This window comes from Brachionichthys hirsutus, chromosome 22, assembly GCF_040956055.1.
Source record: "Brachionichthys hirsutus isolate HB-005 chromosome 22, CSIRO-AGI_Bhir_v1, whole genome shotgun sequence".
NCBI lineage: Eukaryota > Metazoa > Chordata > Actinopteri > Lophiiformes > Brachionichthyidae > Brachionichthys > Brachionichthys hirsutus.
In genome coordinates this window covers 7,670,867-7,686,616 of record NC_090918.1, presented here as the reverse complement: position 1 = coordinate 7,686,616, position 15,750 = coordinate 7,670,867, and the positions used below count along the sequence as shown (strand labels likewise).

At 42.8% G+C, this 15,750-nt stretch overlaps 2 protein-coding genes across 2 annotated transcripts in view; one reads left to right on the top strand and one right to left on the bottom strand.

Moving 5' to 3' along the window:
* The first annotated feature begins 2,888 nt into the window (after nucleotides 1–2,888).
* On the top strand, nucleotides 2,889–8,596 carry LOC137910829 (sodium- and chloride-dependent GABA transporter 1-like). Its single transcript, XM_068755240.1, has 14 exons — nucleotides 2,889–3,129; nucleotides 4,229–4,360; nucleotides 4,515–4,615; nucleotides 4,746–4,855; nucleotides 4,983–5,115; nucleotides 6,066–6,200; nucleotides 6,265–6,368; nucleotides 6,461–6,585; nucleotides 6,996–7,108; nucleotides 7,237–7,368; nucleotides 7,579–7,681; nucleotides 7,808–7,908; nucleotides 8,144–8,311; nucleotides 8,501–8,596. The coding sequence occupies exons 1-14, from the start codon at nucleotides 2,889–2,891 to the stop codon at nucleotides 8,594–8,596; spliced, it is 1,794 nt and encodes a 597-aa protein (XP_068611341.1).
* Nucleotides 8,597–12,378: 3,782 nt separating this feature from the next.
* Nucleotides 12,379–15,750, bottom strand: part of iqsec3a (IQ motif and Sec7 domain ArfGEF 3a) — a 52,674-nt gene continuing 49,302 nt past the window's right edge. Inside the window, exons 12-14 of the mRNA XM_068755234.1 lie at nucleotides 15,544–15,636; nucleotides 14,912–14,955; nucleotides 12,379–12,930 (exon numbers count right to left, since the gene is read on the bottom strand). Coding sequence (XP_068611335.1) covers nucleotides 12,379–12,930; nucleotides 14,912–14,955; nucleotides 15,544–15,636 — 689 coding nt within the window. The remainder of the gene's footprint in view (nucleotides 12,931–14,911; nucleotides 14,956–15,543; nucleotides 15,637–15,750) is intronic.

The following is a 15,750-nucleotide window of genomic DNA, read 5'->3' as shown; positions in this document are numbered from 1 at the left end:
GTTGGCAATCTGAATAAAGGGGATTTAATATTTACCGACGATGCATTTGTCAGATAGGTACTATAAAGAAGATGCAAATAAAGTCAAAGTCACCAACCAGAGTGGTGTTAATTTGCCTTATTGAAAGTCAAATTCAATACATTTAAATTGATCAATAAACGCTGCCTCTTCACCTGTCAATCTTCACATTAAACGTACATTCCAAATGCCTTATAATAGACATTTTTTATAAATCCAAGCTATCTTTTACGCTGCGATCATTAACAATACCCTCTGGGGGGCAAGAGGTGAGAATTTTCGTTCCGTGCAAGCAAGCAAGTAATGAAAAGATGGAGGCCAAACTGAATGCGTCTCGCAGCATCTGCCTTGATTGCTCATTTAGGTCTTTTATGATGACAGTGTCGTCTTGTAGTTTGTCATGGACCATATGAATCACAACGACTGTGCTTGTGAGAAGGTCAGCCGGGTTTTGAGATGGCTGCAATCATAAGGCATGACTCAGCGGTAATGGATGGACGGCAGAATGTAATGGAGCGTGAGGTGTTTGATGGCGCTCTAAGGAGAAATCACACCCGATGCCGAGCTGCTAATGAAACTCTTCTGGATTTATGTGTGAGAGGAATGGAAGACATCCCGATGCCCTCTGCCTTTCTCTTTTTCTCTTTCAGTTTTTCTATCTGTAGGACAAGACGAGCGTTCTCTGAGTCTTTTGTGTATCTTTTGATCTCATTTCCTTCTTATCAGCGACTGTGACACTCATTTGATCATTTTTATCATGCTATCTTTTCGTTACGCCTTCCGACTCATTTCTCAATGCTTTTTTTTTTCTGCTCATCCTATTCATCGATTCCTCCATCCATCGTTATCTCGTGTCTTTTTTAGCTATTTCCTCATCGTTAACACAATCATGCTTTTTCTTGCCCGATGTTTGTCGATGTGTGCGGCATGCATCATCCTACTGCAGTGCTCACTCACATCGCTGTATCCATCATCATATTTTTTTTATTCATCTAAATTATCTAAATCTAATCTGGCTCAGGTCTTGTGTTTTCAGGTTTTACAATATTACTGACACATGCATGCATGAAATACGCACGAAATACGCATAAAAATACAATCCATTGTGGTTTAAATTTGAATAAAACATTGCACTCATACATTTTCCTAATTAATTTGAATCTGCTGATTGCTGTCTGATACTGGTGCTCTAATCGTCCTCGCCAGCAGTCATTCCTCGTTTCATTTTGCGAAACTCCACAATCTGACCCTGTTTTTATTTATTTATTTATTTATTTTTTGGGGGGGATACCATGGTAACAGTTCTTCACAGTTGGAAAACACCATGGTAACAGTACTGGCAAGAGTTCATGTTGGCAATAATAAAAAGCTGGACCACACATTCTGCGTCGATCCTCCACCAAAGTTGGGGAATTGACACCCCACCCCCCGCCCCCCATGGCCTCCAGGCTTCACTAATCATAGCGGATCAGCAATCAAAGCAAACTCACAGGTCGAACTTTATTATCAGCCACTCGATATCAGCTGCAGGACTGGCTACAGGTCCTCTGAAATACAGTACAGGCAAGAGCTGCAAGGTCAGCAGATGTATTGTTGCAAGAGAACCGGCTTAAAGCTAATTGGCTAAAAAATGATCATTTCTCCTTTGGATTTTAAGTTTATGCTGCAGGATTTAAGTCCTGTTTGTGTGGAGGATTGAAGCCGATGACCTGACGAAGGTAAGATTCTCCCTCATTGCACCGTCCTTTATTTTTATGATACAGTTAAAACGGCACCAAACTTTATTAGCAGCAAAGATGACAAAATCTGTTTCAGTGACCTATTTAAAAATAAACCTATCAATCAGTACAATTTAATTACTTTATGTTGATGTCAGTATGTTTTACTGTGATGTTTGAGAGAAAAAACTTTTCTGCAACCTGAATATAAGAGAATAAACAGAAATATTAAAGTCTGGAACAGAATGATGTACTTTGAACTCAAACGGACATCCTCAAAGGGAATCTCTGATAGGTTTCATTTTATCGGCCTGCTTTTGAAGCAGAAATCCGACACTCACCTGGACAACAATCCGAAAAATATATTTTTGATCATTTCACAGAGAGACACCCTTTTGAAGTTGATTGCTTTTTACACACTGTGGCAAATAATTAATTTTACATCATAGGAGAATGCTTTGATATGAATTTTACTAAGCACCACACTCAGTCTGACTTATTCTAATACATTCCACATTTTTCTTATGTGCCTAGATGTAATTTTGCAAGATTAATTTCCATCAACATCATCAAAGAATGGGAGCCATAAATTATGCAAATAGGAAATCACGGAAAGGTATTTTATTATGAGAAACTACTCTTATACATTAATATAATGTTCAATGGATCAATATTTGGTATTTTGTGAAAACCTTTAACGCAGAAGATACGTCTAATCATCATCAAATCATCAGACATCAGTTTACTGTCTCCGTAATTCACATCTAATTTTATATTTATTCGTTGTTTTATGTAGTTGTTAGCTTTAATCTGGGAGTTATGCAGTTGCCCAAGTTAATAAAAAAAACAAAAGCAATAAAAGACTATAAAAATGCATTAGCATAATTAAATTGTAATTTGAGTTGTGTTCCTCGCCAATGAAAACACAATAAAAAGGCTTTCAGTATGGCCTCAATATATCTGCAGTAACGTTTCCTCAAAACCTGCTGTATTTCCCCCTGTCTTAAGGTATTCTGTACGTTATTCTGAAGCGAGCCAGAAACCAAACTCAGTGGGACCGCCTCAGCCTGAGTGGAAACGGGAATTAATTTTTTGCAGGTTAGTTGAGGACCGAGAGACTTCCCAACCTCCCTCCCCTGCAGCGGTCCCACCATGGGGAAGACTGCACAGAGCACAGTGGACTTAAACTCCCCGGCAGAGGTGAAACAGGCTGTTCACTTCGAGGATCTAGATGTTGCGGCACCTCCTGTCGATGAAAACAGTCAGAAAGAGGACCTACCTGATAGGGGAGGTTGGAAGGGGAAGTTTGACTTCTTGCTCTCATGTGTGGGATACGCCATCGGCCTCGGAAATGTCTGGAGGTTCCCGTATCTGTGTGGCAAGAACGGCGGAGGTAAGCGCCATCAGTTCTGGACGCATCTTGATGATGTTTTCAGGAAATATTGGGAATGCTAGCGGAAACAGATGATTACATTTTGGTGATGATCCTGGATTCTGGATCAATTTGACATTTTTGGTAAAACATTGCCGTCAATGGCGCTTCAAAATTTGTTTCCCTATATCTCGGTTGATTATTGACCGATGTTTATGGAACTAGACACAGTCATGTAGGGTGGGTTCCTCTATTTTACCACAAAATTTAATCCGGATCGGATACGGATTGCAGATACTGTCACAATCCGGATTTCCCCATTTACTTTTAATGGAGGCTTTTAAAATCAAAATCAAAATATGCATTCAATTCACTCACCAAAAGTCACAGTGATAAAGGGGTCCGATATGCACTATCATGCAAAATGACTTCTGGATCGGACCCAGAATGATGTCAGGAAATGGGAGCCCCATTTGTCAGGGTTGCCATGGTGACTCTTGCTGCAGGTTGATTCCTGCCCTTGCACAGCTGCGGAGGCATTGTTGAACTGAACGAGACGCACCTGTTACACATCTCAGCTAATCAGCTCCTGCCTGTTAAGAGCCGACTCTCTGGACAGTTCTCTGCCAGAATATCCTCTCTGTTTCCTCAGTATTTCCAGGTTCTCCCGTTCTATGTGTCGTCCTGTATTCCCTAGTTCTATCTTTAGTTCACGAGGAAACACATCCAGTTGAAATCAGAGCACATTTTCACAACAAAACCATCTTTTTCTTGGGCCCTTTCGATAATATCTCTCTAATCTCCATAAAGGAGGTTCTGTTTTTGCTGTCCTTTACTAAGACACTTGTTGTATCCTCAAAAGCTCTGGATCTAGATCCAGAAGAAACCACCATCACTGAAAGTGACGCTTTTAATAAATAACATCTAAACTAATAATAATGACCGAGGTGCTCGGCGGAGGTCTGTGCTCTCTGAAGGCTTTTCTAGTTAGATTCAGCTTCGAATTACACTGAAAAACAACAACAATCAAGCAGGAGTCGGGGTTAGTAAAATGTATAAATATAATTTATACCACAACATTATCTTTGTGTTTATTATACTTTAAAAATAATCTCTTTAGGGGCCTTTTTGATCCCCTACTTCTTGACACTGGTGTTTGCTGGGATACCCCTCTTCTTCCTGGAGACGTCTCTGGGACAGTTCACCTCAGTTGGCGGGTTAGGAGTCTGGAAGCTCCTCCCTATGATGAAAGGTGAGATCCTCTCTAATCAAACTCCATGCCAAGTCCAGGTAAGCCACAACACAACAATATAGATGATGATGATGATGAAGATTGTTATGTGACAATGTGCACGCTAGCTGAAAGTGTTGCGCTATGAAATGACGACTGCGTCTTTCTCCTTCAGGCGTTGGATTGGCTTCTGTGGTCCTGGCCTTCTGGCTCAACATCTACTATATTATCATCATAGCCTGGGCTCTCTACTACTTATTCAACTGCTTCCATGCGGTACGTCACATGATCACTCAGGAGCGTGTGTGTGTCAAGTCAGAATTGATTAACAGTTCAATTAACTGGAAATTAATTTTTGTGCCGATTGAGGCACATCTCGTTTTACGTAATGTGTCTTTGCGTGCAGGAGCTTCCTTGGCAAAGCTGCGGTAACCCGTGGAACACAGACAAATGTTTTTCCAACTACAGTCTGACAGACACCACCAACCTGACCAGCGCTGTCACGGAATTCTGGGAGTAAGTCGGCGGGATGACTTCCTGCCACACGGCGCGTGACTGTTTACAAGGCTCTGTGCAGCAGTGTGTACATCCCTGCACGCAATTTACATTTATCTCTGTCTGAATTGCACGTGTCTTCCTGCAGGCGTAACATGCACCAGCTGTCCGGTGGTCTGGAGGAGCCAGGAGAGATTCGCTGGCCGTTAGTGGGCACTCTGGCACTGGCCTGGGTCCTCGTTTATTTCTCCATCTGGAAAGGAGTGGAGTGGACGGGGAAGGTCAGACGTAACTTTCTTTAGACATGCCTAAATACATAATAAAGTCTAATGCAATGTTTCTGATTCTAAAATTTAAAAAGGTTTGAGTCATTTGCTCTCATTTGTGAAGCCATGTCCAGTGTCCTGTCAATTGCTATAGGCTACCAGCTCTAAAAGTATTAAATGTTTACTGTAAGAACAACTATTTAAGTCCATTAAAAGTTTTAAAATGCAAACCACATTGAAATACCTTTCAGCCATCTATTGTTTCACTTTAAGCACACTACGTTTTCCTGGTTAACTGATCTTTATCATTCAACGGTAATCACAATTCCCGATAATTGTATTTACTTAATCCTCTCAGAAGCGGACTCTTTTTTTATATATATATATCTGCCATTGTTCTGGTTTCTAAATCCCATCTATGTCGCTCAACCTTTCTTGCAGGTGGAGAGACATAATTTATTTATTTATTTATTTTTTAAAGAATAATTACTTAGTTTCATGGATTTTTTAATTACAGCCAAGTAAGATGCATGTGAGCAGAAATACATTTACAAACTCTCTGCTGGGCTGATAATTAGATTTTAATGTGCGTGAGAAAAATGAATTCCCTCAAGGCTCTGGCCTTGATGGACATTAGCAATTAAGTATGATCATTATGCTGGAGAACTGCTGGCCGCATCCTCCGGTGTAGAGCTTCTGGCGAATGTAATTCTTGCAGCTGTGAAATGTTTCACTCTATGCTCTGCAGCAAGAGGGGTCCATGCATCTCTTTTTTTTTTTTTTTTTGACACGGCTATTCATCTCAGAGGAATGGCTTTGAGTTGGGGGCGGCTGTGATTAACATAACAAATCCCATCCCTGCCTTTGCAGGCATTTTCCTCAATATTTAATTCTCTATAATTCAAATATGTTTGACTAATTTTCATGCTAAAAATGAGAAGCTGCTCTCGCTTCCTGTCTTTTAGGTGGTGTATTTCTCAGCTACCTATCCCTACTTCATGCTGCTCATCCTGTTCTGCCGTGGGGTCACTCTGCCTGGCGCCATAGACGGGATCCTCTTCTATATTACCCCAGACTTCAATAAACTAATCCGGTCTGAGGTACGCAGACACACACACACACACACACAGACATGAATATCAGCGTGTGTGTGTCTGTCGTCAGGTGTGGCTGGATGCAGCAACCCAAATCTTCTTTTCCTACGGACTCGGCCTGGGCTCGCTTATCGCGCTGGGGAGCTACAACACCTACAACAACGATGTATACAGGTAGGATTACGCAGATGCAACCTGTGTACATCCTGATAGGTGAGGTTTTTTTTCTCTTATCTAATCCCAGCTGTTTATGCCTTCCTCTTCAGGGACACAGTCATTGTGTGTTGCATCAACTCCTGCACCAGCTTGTTTGCTGGATTTGTCATCTTCTCCATTGTAGGCTTCATGTCCTACATCACAAAGAAACCTGTCAAGGAATTAGCTGCATCAGGTGCGCTGCTGAAGATCACTCAAGGGATTAAAAATGCCCCCCCCCCCCCCCCCCCCCTCTTGTTTATTTGCTATGGGAAGTTTGCATTTGAATTTTTTAAGAACTTTAAATGATTATGATAATTTAATCAACAACAAAAAAAAGAGATGCAACAAAAACAACACCAAAAAAAAAAAATACAATCACCATAAATCAGTCGATGTAACTGGAGTATGCAGCGTATTTAACCATCAGTAAACTGTGTGCCCCCCTCCCCCCGCCTGCATTGATAACAGCAGTAATCCTCCTCCTCATGGACTTGTACAATCTGTCCTGGCCCAAACTTCAGCCAGTCTGACCTCTGACTTAATTTTCCTCTAGAATGTGTAACGTTAAATGCATCCTCTGCGTCTCTTCTGTGTGACATCCAGGTCCAGGTCTGGCCTTTTTAGCTTATCCTCAGGCTGTCACCCAGCTGCCCATGTCCTCTCTGTGGGCCATTCTCTTCTTCTCCATGCTCCTGATGCTGGGTCTGGACAGCCAGGTACAAGCCACACACGCACTTCACGGGCGAATATTTTATTTACAGCCATTGCAAGTCTGCTATTACACTGTTGTATGAGTGTAATGCTACATCAGTGGAGGATCCTTGTCTCTGTTGCCGTGTCCCAGTTCTGCACAGTGGAAGGCTTCATCACGGCTCTGGTGGATGAATACCCCCGCCTACTGAGAAAGAGGAAGAAGGTCTTCATCCTCATTGTCTGCTTGATCTCCTTCGTCATCGGCTTTTCCAACGTCACACAGGTATAGAATCCACGTCAGGTAATTCTGAGAGGTTGCTGTGCTGAGATTGAAAAACATGAACAGTGGCTTGAGAAGTTGCCGAGTCTTGCATTAAACATAATGACTAATTGACCTCAGCAACAACCTGTAGTGCTCATTCATCATGCACATTTTATTCAATAACAGGCATTCCAAAGAGGGCGTGTGTGTGTGTGTGTTGATATCTCCTAGGGAGGTCTGTACGTGTTCAAGCTGTTTGATTACTACTCCGCCAGTGGCATGAGCCTCCTCTTCCTCGTCTTCTTTGAAACCGTTTCTATATCCTGGTTTTATGGTAGGAAATATATTAATTTTTTAAGCATCTGTGTTCCAACTAAAATCCAAAATCCTGGTATTATTATGGTAAATGGTTATTATATCATCTTTATAGTAACACGTGCACACTTCTTCTTTGTCGCAGGAGCTGAACGGTTTTATAAGAACATCGAAGACATGATTGGCTACAGGCCTTGTGCCTGGTGGATGCTCTGTTGGAAGTTCTTCACCCCATTGATCTGCCTGGTAGGCGGGAAGTGATTATTGATTTAATAAGTCTCCAACATGCACTCCTTCCTCTCTGAGCTCTTTGAACTCATCACGGTACCAACGGGCAGAGGGCTGATGACGTTGCTGAATCGTTGAACCAGGCTGAATATTGATGTGTGTGATGATGACGTAGCTTCAGGTGTTGTTGCATGTAAAAGCCGTTTAAAGCGTAAGCATGGGCGGGGCTAAATGGCACCATTTTATTTCACAGAGCGTGTTTACCTTCAGCGCCATTGAGATGGCCCCTCTGAGTTTGGGGAAGTACGTGTACCCACTGTGGGGCCAGGTGATTGGCTGGCTTATGGCAATGTCTTCCATGCTACTGGTCCCGGGTTATGTCATCTACAAGTTCTGCATCACCGAGGGCAGCATCAAACAGGTGAGAACCTCTTCCGTGAGTCACTGGTTTCTATTCATACTGCAATTTAGAGCAGTTGTAAAGCCAATACAACTTGAGTAACAGTACAAATATGGTGCAGGGAGTTATTTCCACATTTGGCTTCACCTATAAAAGCATTTGTTATGCATTTAACTCCAATGGCTGATGCAATTCTCTTAACTTGACTAGCGCTGGCGGAGGATGACAACCGCCCTGGAGGATGAAACGGAATCAGGGCATGAAGAATTCCCTCACACAGGGAGCGTGGGCGAAGCTCCTGTCTAAGCGGGATGGTTCAGGTTGCAATCTGGCTTCCAGTTCACACCGTCTGCAATTCCTTTCTGTAGCTGAGACTGAATGAGATGTTATGCTTGAGAACAAAAAAAAAAAGGGTAAACCTTTAGTAGATTTAGTGTAGAAAATGTCCACTTGCATTATAAAGAATGAACGATGACAGCAACTTAAATGCTGCTTTGTAGATCAGCACGGAACTCGTGTCTGTATGTGGCGTATGCTATGCTGTTTGTTTTTAAATGGTTTTCTCGTATGTTCGTATGTCAAAATGACAGAAATGTACAGAGAGCTGATGGCACTTTGTAAATGTAAGACCATGCATGCATTAAAGTTGTCCCGTAGAAAATGTCAGTTAACAAAGTTTAAATGATATTGTATAAGATTATGCATATAAAAGTGTAAATATTGTGTCTCTGGATTAAATATTACTTGTTTTTTTATGATAGTGTCATGTATTGTGCAATATGTGACATGAGAAGAATGAAGGATTTCTTGTTGATTTTTTTTTTACATTAGGTAGAACAAATAAACTACAGTGCACCTAATGACTGTCTCTTCCATCAGCATGTGTACTTCCACAGTTTTGTTTTTGGCCATTGATAAATACTAAGTACTTTAAAATAATGTCATTTGTCATCATGGGATAATATACAGGAGGCTATTTTAAGAAAATATATTTATATCACTTACTGAAAGTGGCTGTTAACATAACTAACATGCTAAATGTTGTTAGAATATTGCAAGATCTGGCATTTAAAACTGTTGGATCCAACACTTTTTTGGGACTTTCTTTTTCCTTTGAAAGAGGCCTGAGGGGAGAAATATTTCTGATGCACAACCCGCATTAAGTTGTGGATCAGGAATTAATTAATTTAATTTTGATGTTGGTGAAATGGTGCATTGATAAAATACAATGTTGTGCAACTTTGAATTTTCAAAATGAATGGCAACGCCAGACATCTGGTGCTTCAGAGGATCAAGTCATTCAATTGAAGAAGAAAAGCAAACCATTAAAGTGAATAGACTTAAGTCATTCTTTAATAGCATGTTGAAATACTGCAGAGACAGGGAGCGAGGGATTCGAAGCCAACTGAGGGAAGTGATCGGTTACACCCGCCTTAAAATTCATTTTCCCGTTTTGCAGAATTTTTCAGCTGGTATGAGCAAAAACAGTGTTAAGGACCGGGATAAAAAAATCCAGACTCTATTTTGAAGCAGTGCAGAGCCCTTTTTTATTTTTCTAAAGAAAGCCACCACTGCGGTCTCATCGTAAGCTGCACTCCCAAAAATGCTGCATTGGTTACCTTTCAAGCTCGTGATTCTCATCTCATACTCATGTTTATTGCACACACAGAGTTTCTATCGCTCAGAATGCTGTAACAAATCATCAAGCAGGAAACATTGTTATGTAATTATGTATCTACAGGGAAGCCAAAATGGCACAAAAAGAGACCAAGAATTCATCCATTTTCTGTTTGTTTATTTCTCTCTTTTTTTGTCTTTACTCTCATGAAACTGTCTTCGTCTGCAAAAATTTCAATTCATGACCTTAATCAAATCTCCTTAATTTATCTACTCCTGCAACTCCAAAAGATTTCAAAATGAATAGTACGCATGAGAGGCCAATCACCTCAGGAGTGAATATTGGTTTAACCAATCAATGAACCGTCGACCAATCAGCCAATGATATAAAGATACGAATTTTTTATATATTTGCTAAAATGCATAACCTTTAAAAGGTCATCATGGTATGAAAAAATAAAGGGGACGGATGTGCTTGGAGGAAAGGTGGGATGCCATTTTGGGTGACTGTCACACACACACACACACACACACACACACACACACACAGTCATATAAACAGTCATCACCTTTGCCACTACAACAGGCTGTTTTTTTCTGTCAGCTCTGCCTTTCTGCTGGATGATATTTGGAGTGGAAAAGGACAGAAAGATGAGATAGCGCCCTCCCTACGGTGACTCCGTGATTAAAAATCAACAAATCACACAGACAGTGGGGGGGTCAGATGGGAGCAGAGTTAACCCAACATCCATTACACAGTACCTGCTGGGGCTTATGTTTAAAAGATGGATGCGTTCAGGTTGAGATGAAAGCTGACCTATTTCAGAGACACGGACGCGCGACATGGCGGCAGCATTTTGAAGGGGGCTAAAGGTAGCTCGCTCGTCCTTTACGCCATTGATTTGAGCGTGGTATTTACAATCGAGGCTGGGGGGGGAAAGAGATCAGAAAAATATTTTTTTTGTCTGTCCCATTCTTATTCGAACAAAAGCCAGCCAGCAGCGCAAACAATACAATTAATGCCAGCATTTGAAACACAAGCTGCGTGTGTGTGATTCTCAGTAGCGTTTGTCTTTGTGAAAATGGCTCACAGGTTAGGAGGGCTGCCGTCCCAAGGAGCCGAAAGCCAAACCTGGGAGCTGTACCTACCGAAGAGATGGTGACTCCCGCCTCGAGAGAAAACACACAAGGAGGTGGAACATTTTGCCCAAGTGAAATAAACACGGGTCTTGACTTGTGACGGTTGTCACGGAGATATCCTGGTGGAAATCCACTGTGATTTCTTTTTTTTTTAAAGCAAAGAAGAATTTCAACAACAACGGATGATGATGATGGTGTTGCATATATATATTACACGTGGATTTGAATAGTCTGTGTTTTAGAAAAGTCCAACAGCAGTTTCAGCAGCTCTAATGACCCCCCCCTCCAGTTTCAGTAGCTCTAATGATCCCCCCCCCCCCCCCCTCCCCACCATCGGTCGGTGGATGTGGCGACATCTCCTTTTAGAATACTGGATATGAAGACAGGCAACGATCAGCCGGACAGTCCTGGGTTGACTTTTTGGTTTAGGAGCTCTCCGTGCGACCGGCTGTCGCCCCTTTCTCCGGTGGAACGGCATATGGAGAGTGACAGTTTAGCGAGTGTGTTCTGATGATGATGATGGAGTGCCATGACACGACAGAGGAGCAAGATGACAAACGGCTTATCGGAGGATGGATGGTTCCATCCAGGGGAGCAGAGAGGAGAAGAGAAAAGGCTCTCATCGCAGGAATAAATCAGCAATAGCGCAAAAGGGGGAAGAAAGTGTTTTTGAAATATCAGTGTTGCTTCTTTTTTGTGTGTGTGTGTGTGTGTGTGTGCTCCTCGGGGGGGGGGGGGAGCATGAGAAGACTATATTCTCAGAGCAAATGAGGAAAGTTTTTTTTTTCCTTTCTTCTAGCCCTAGTGTTTAGTCAAGTGCAAAGAAGTCAGTTGAAGCATTTTGTATGGGAGGCATTTTCAGCTAAGCGTTAGCTGTGCACGTACAGCGCAGCGTGCACGAGGTACGGGGTGATGAGAACGATCAGGAGCAGGAGGTCCTCGGGGTGCAGCCCCTCATCACGGCCCAAAAACGTGAGAAGACGGTGAACGCTGGAATTGTGAGTGGATTCACCCCGAAACTAAATATCATTGTTTTCTCTATCAAGAGTTAAAACTGACAAAAAGTTATAGAAATCTGTTAAAACTACATAATATTTCAAAATACATGTGGAATCAAGTAAAATGATATATATATATATATGCACTTCATCTCTCCGTTCATTTTTTAAAAACTTGACTTTTCTTTTTTTCTCCTAAATATATGCATATAAGTGAGATTTCATTTTTCATTATAGCTCTTTTTTTTTATATGTATATATGTATATCATATACGTTTTAAATAGGTAGAGAAAGGGTGTGCGTGTCAGAGAAATAATGCGGATGATTATTATTTACACCATGCTCCGAGAACCGCTTGGGGTCCGGTGGAGACTCAGGCGGGGGTCAGGGGGTATATACTGGTGTGGGTGGTTGTAAGGCGGAGGCGGAGGAGGCAGCGGGGGCTGGTGGGTGTCATTGCCGTGGCAACCATCCGGCGAGCGCACCGGGGTGGACACGGCTGACTGGCTGAGCTGGTGGTGGCTATGGTGGTGATGCTGGTAGTGGTGGTGGGCGGGCGTTTGGCCGAGGAAGGCCTCCACGCGACCTTGGCCGCTGTTGTCCAGCATGATGACCTTGACGATCTGTTGGCACTGGATGAGCGTTTCGGGTCGCAGGTCGGCCATGCTTACGGCGGGCTGGGGTTGCTGCTGGAGAAGGAGGTGGTGGGCGGGGGCGCTTGCCGCTGACTGCAACTGCAGATGCTGAGGTGGGGTCTCTGACCCCCGGGTCAACCCCTGCTGGGAAAGCAGCTCTCCCTGGTGGCTAGGAAGGGCCACGCTCTCGGGGCTCGCAGCCGTGCTGCTGCTGACCTGGTACGTCTGAAGCCTGTTGTGAATTGACACCTAGTTTAGAAAACAGCCAAGAGAACAGCATCAAATGTTATAAAACTGGTTCCTCCTCTGCAATCCATCAAGCCCTCTTTTTTTGTTTTTTGTAGTTTGGGGTGGGTGGTGGTGGTGGTGGTGGTGAAGGCACATCACACACACACACACACACACACACACAGGGCATGCGCGGGGGGCTTAGGTGTTGGGAGTCGGTGGAGGTGTAAAATCATTGTGACTAGTGCACACTCCCCTCCTTCCACCCCGACAGGTTCTGGGAACAGTGTGGATGTTGGGAACGTCACTGCTTGACTGGGGTTAGGTAGGAGGACAGTGTGGGAAGTGGGACTGAGAAATTTGGTGTGGTGCTAACAGAAGGGGCCTGGTGGTTCCAAAGGGGGACACCGAGGTCCCCTCCCTGTGTCTCCGTTCCAAACTACAGTGTGGCTTTATGGGGACAAGTGGGGTTTACCAAAACAGACGGAGATCCTACGAGGAAGAGGGAGAGGTGGAAGAAGAGGAGGAGAGGAGGTGACTGGCAACCACAGACGACCACAGGCAACACTCCATATGTCACATTTATCTAACCTAATCTTATCTTACCTTATCCTGTTTTACCTTAGCGTCCATTATCTTATCTTATCTTAGCATAAATGTATTTTTTCAGAATTATTTTTCTATCAACAGTGCATTTCGGGTTGCTAATTTATCTTCTCCTCAACATACCATAGATTAAATTGAAACTTTATCGTAAATGTGTCAATCAGGATAAAAACAAAAACCCTTCAACAACAGCGTTTGTGTGAATGAGGTCAAGAGTAATTCGCCTGAAATATAAAGTATTTGAGGTTAGAAAGGGCTTACAGCAGTGTTTTGCAATTCTCTTAGGGGAGCTGATGTAACTCTTGTGTGAAAGGAGTCCATTAACATTTGCTCCCATTCAGTCTTCCAACCACTATTTGTCTTTGACGACTTCAGCACGATGCCATACTTAGAATATACTGTATCAATGAGCTCTGAAGGACTTCCATAAAGAATGGAGGGTTTCCCTGACTTTGCGGTGCCTTTTAAAAGTTTCATTTCTCAGTAGACAGAAGAAGTTTTTTGGTTGCTGGGTAAGAAAAGCCATTTCTAACATTGAACGTTACATTATTCGCCTCCATACTGAAAGTGAATATAATTATTGGTCCCATAATGACTCCTTTAATATGACTGTCAACAAATGCATATAAAATGAAATATTAGTCAGAGCTTATCAATAAGCTGTGAATGGAGCGAGCAGATCAATAGCAGGATTGCTTGCAACCGAGCAGGAGGTGGTGGCGATTCGGCCCCCGTTTCCGTGACAACAGCTTTGATTGAGGAAAAAAAAAAAAAGACTAAATAATGTTTTTCCTTTGCTTTTAAAAATAAAAATCCACATTCATACATCAGCATTGCTTTGTAATGCAAATCAGATCCACAAATATCATTTGCAAATGCTGTCGCATGCACGCCGGGCCACTAGTTGAACACACAGTTGTTCTTCTGTAATTGTCATTCTACGAGCATTCATAGCTCTGAAAATGAAATGGCTCTGCAGCCTTTAATTACAGCGGCTCCAACCGACACCGGATTTGAGATTTATCGCCTAACAAGGTGTACGAGGGAGTTTAACAGCCACTGAATGTCAAATCTACCTTGTACATTTGACTTTTTTTTTTTTTTTGATCCCTCGACTCCCTGGGAAAGGTGACCTGATGTCTCCACAATGTTATTTGCAAAGCCTCATGGGTACTGTAGTTCAGCTTGCTCTCTTAGTTGTCAGAACCATTCGCGCGACGACATTTCCTCGCCGGAGGTCTCGGCAGGCCCGAGGAGGTGACGACTGCGGGCCTCCAGCCCTAAAGACATGTCTAGTCCCGGCGCTTCAACCTGCCCTGCCCTGCAGTAACGCCACAGCACGCTGCACTGACTTACCTATTGTTTGGCTCACGCGGCTCTGTCGCTACGTACTTACCTCCACTGCGTTGTGTCCCTTTCCGTCATCGATCTCCTGATTTCCTGGACAGAAGAAAACATGGAGGGCAAGAGACAAAGGTGGTGGCAAAATAACAGAAATATTATACTATATTCTTAACAAGTATTGATACGGCTATTATTAATAACAAGTATTGATATGGCTGGTCTCGTGCCGTGGCTGCCTGAAGTATCTGTATTCTTTATTCCTGGTTATTGTTTTGCTGTAACAACATCAACAACATTAAATATAGAAGCGCAGAACTACAGACAATGACCAATTAAATGGATTTATTTTGGGAGCCCTGTTTCAATGATATTTGCTCTTTGTTTTTGAGAGTCTCAGTGATGCGTCATACTTTATCACCCTGCAGGATTGAAACCTTCTGATGAGGATGCTGACATTTCCTTAGCTCGGTTTGATGATTAATTGCGGCTATTTTATAATTATAGCACAAATCTCGAAAACTAATCCAGCATCCAGGTTTGAAGTGTAATACTTCCATTCCAACCGATCGGTTGATGAAAAACAATAATCTTCCAATCTTGTTTCAACGGCGGGCAAATTGGCACAGTTGAGGCCGAGGGCTCTGCGGTGGGTTGTAGAATTTGAAAAAGCGGTCGATCACACACCTGACGGGGAGCCCTGTTTGCCGCGCAGCTCGAGCTGCGTGCCGTTGTTCTTTACCGAGTGAGTCTTGGCTCCCTGTTGCTTCTCCAGCTCCCCTGCAGAGAGCGAGAGACGATCATCGTAATGAGCACAGCAGAGCAAAATGCAGACACAGGCAGCGTGGGCGTTTCCTGGCTGGATTCTTTAAATCTAAAATCAAATGTTTAAAA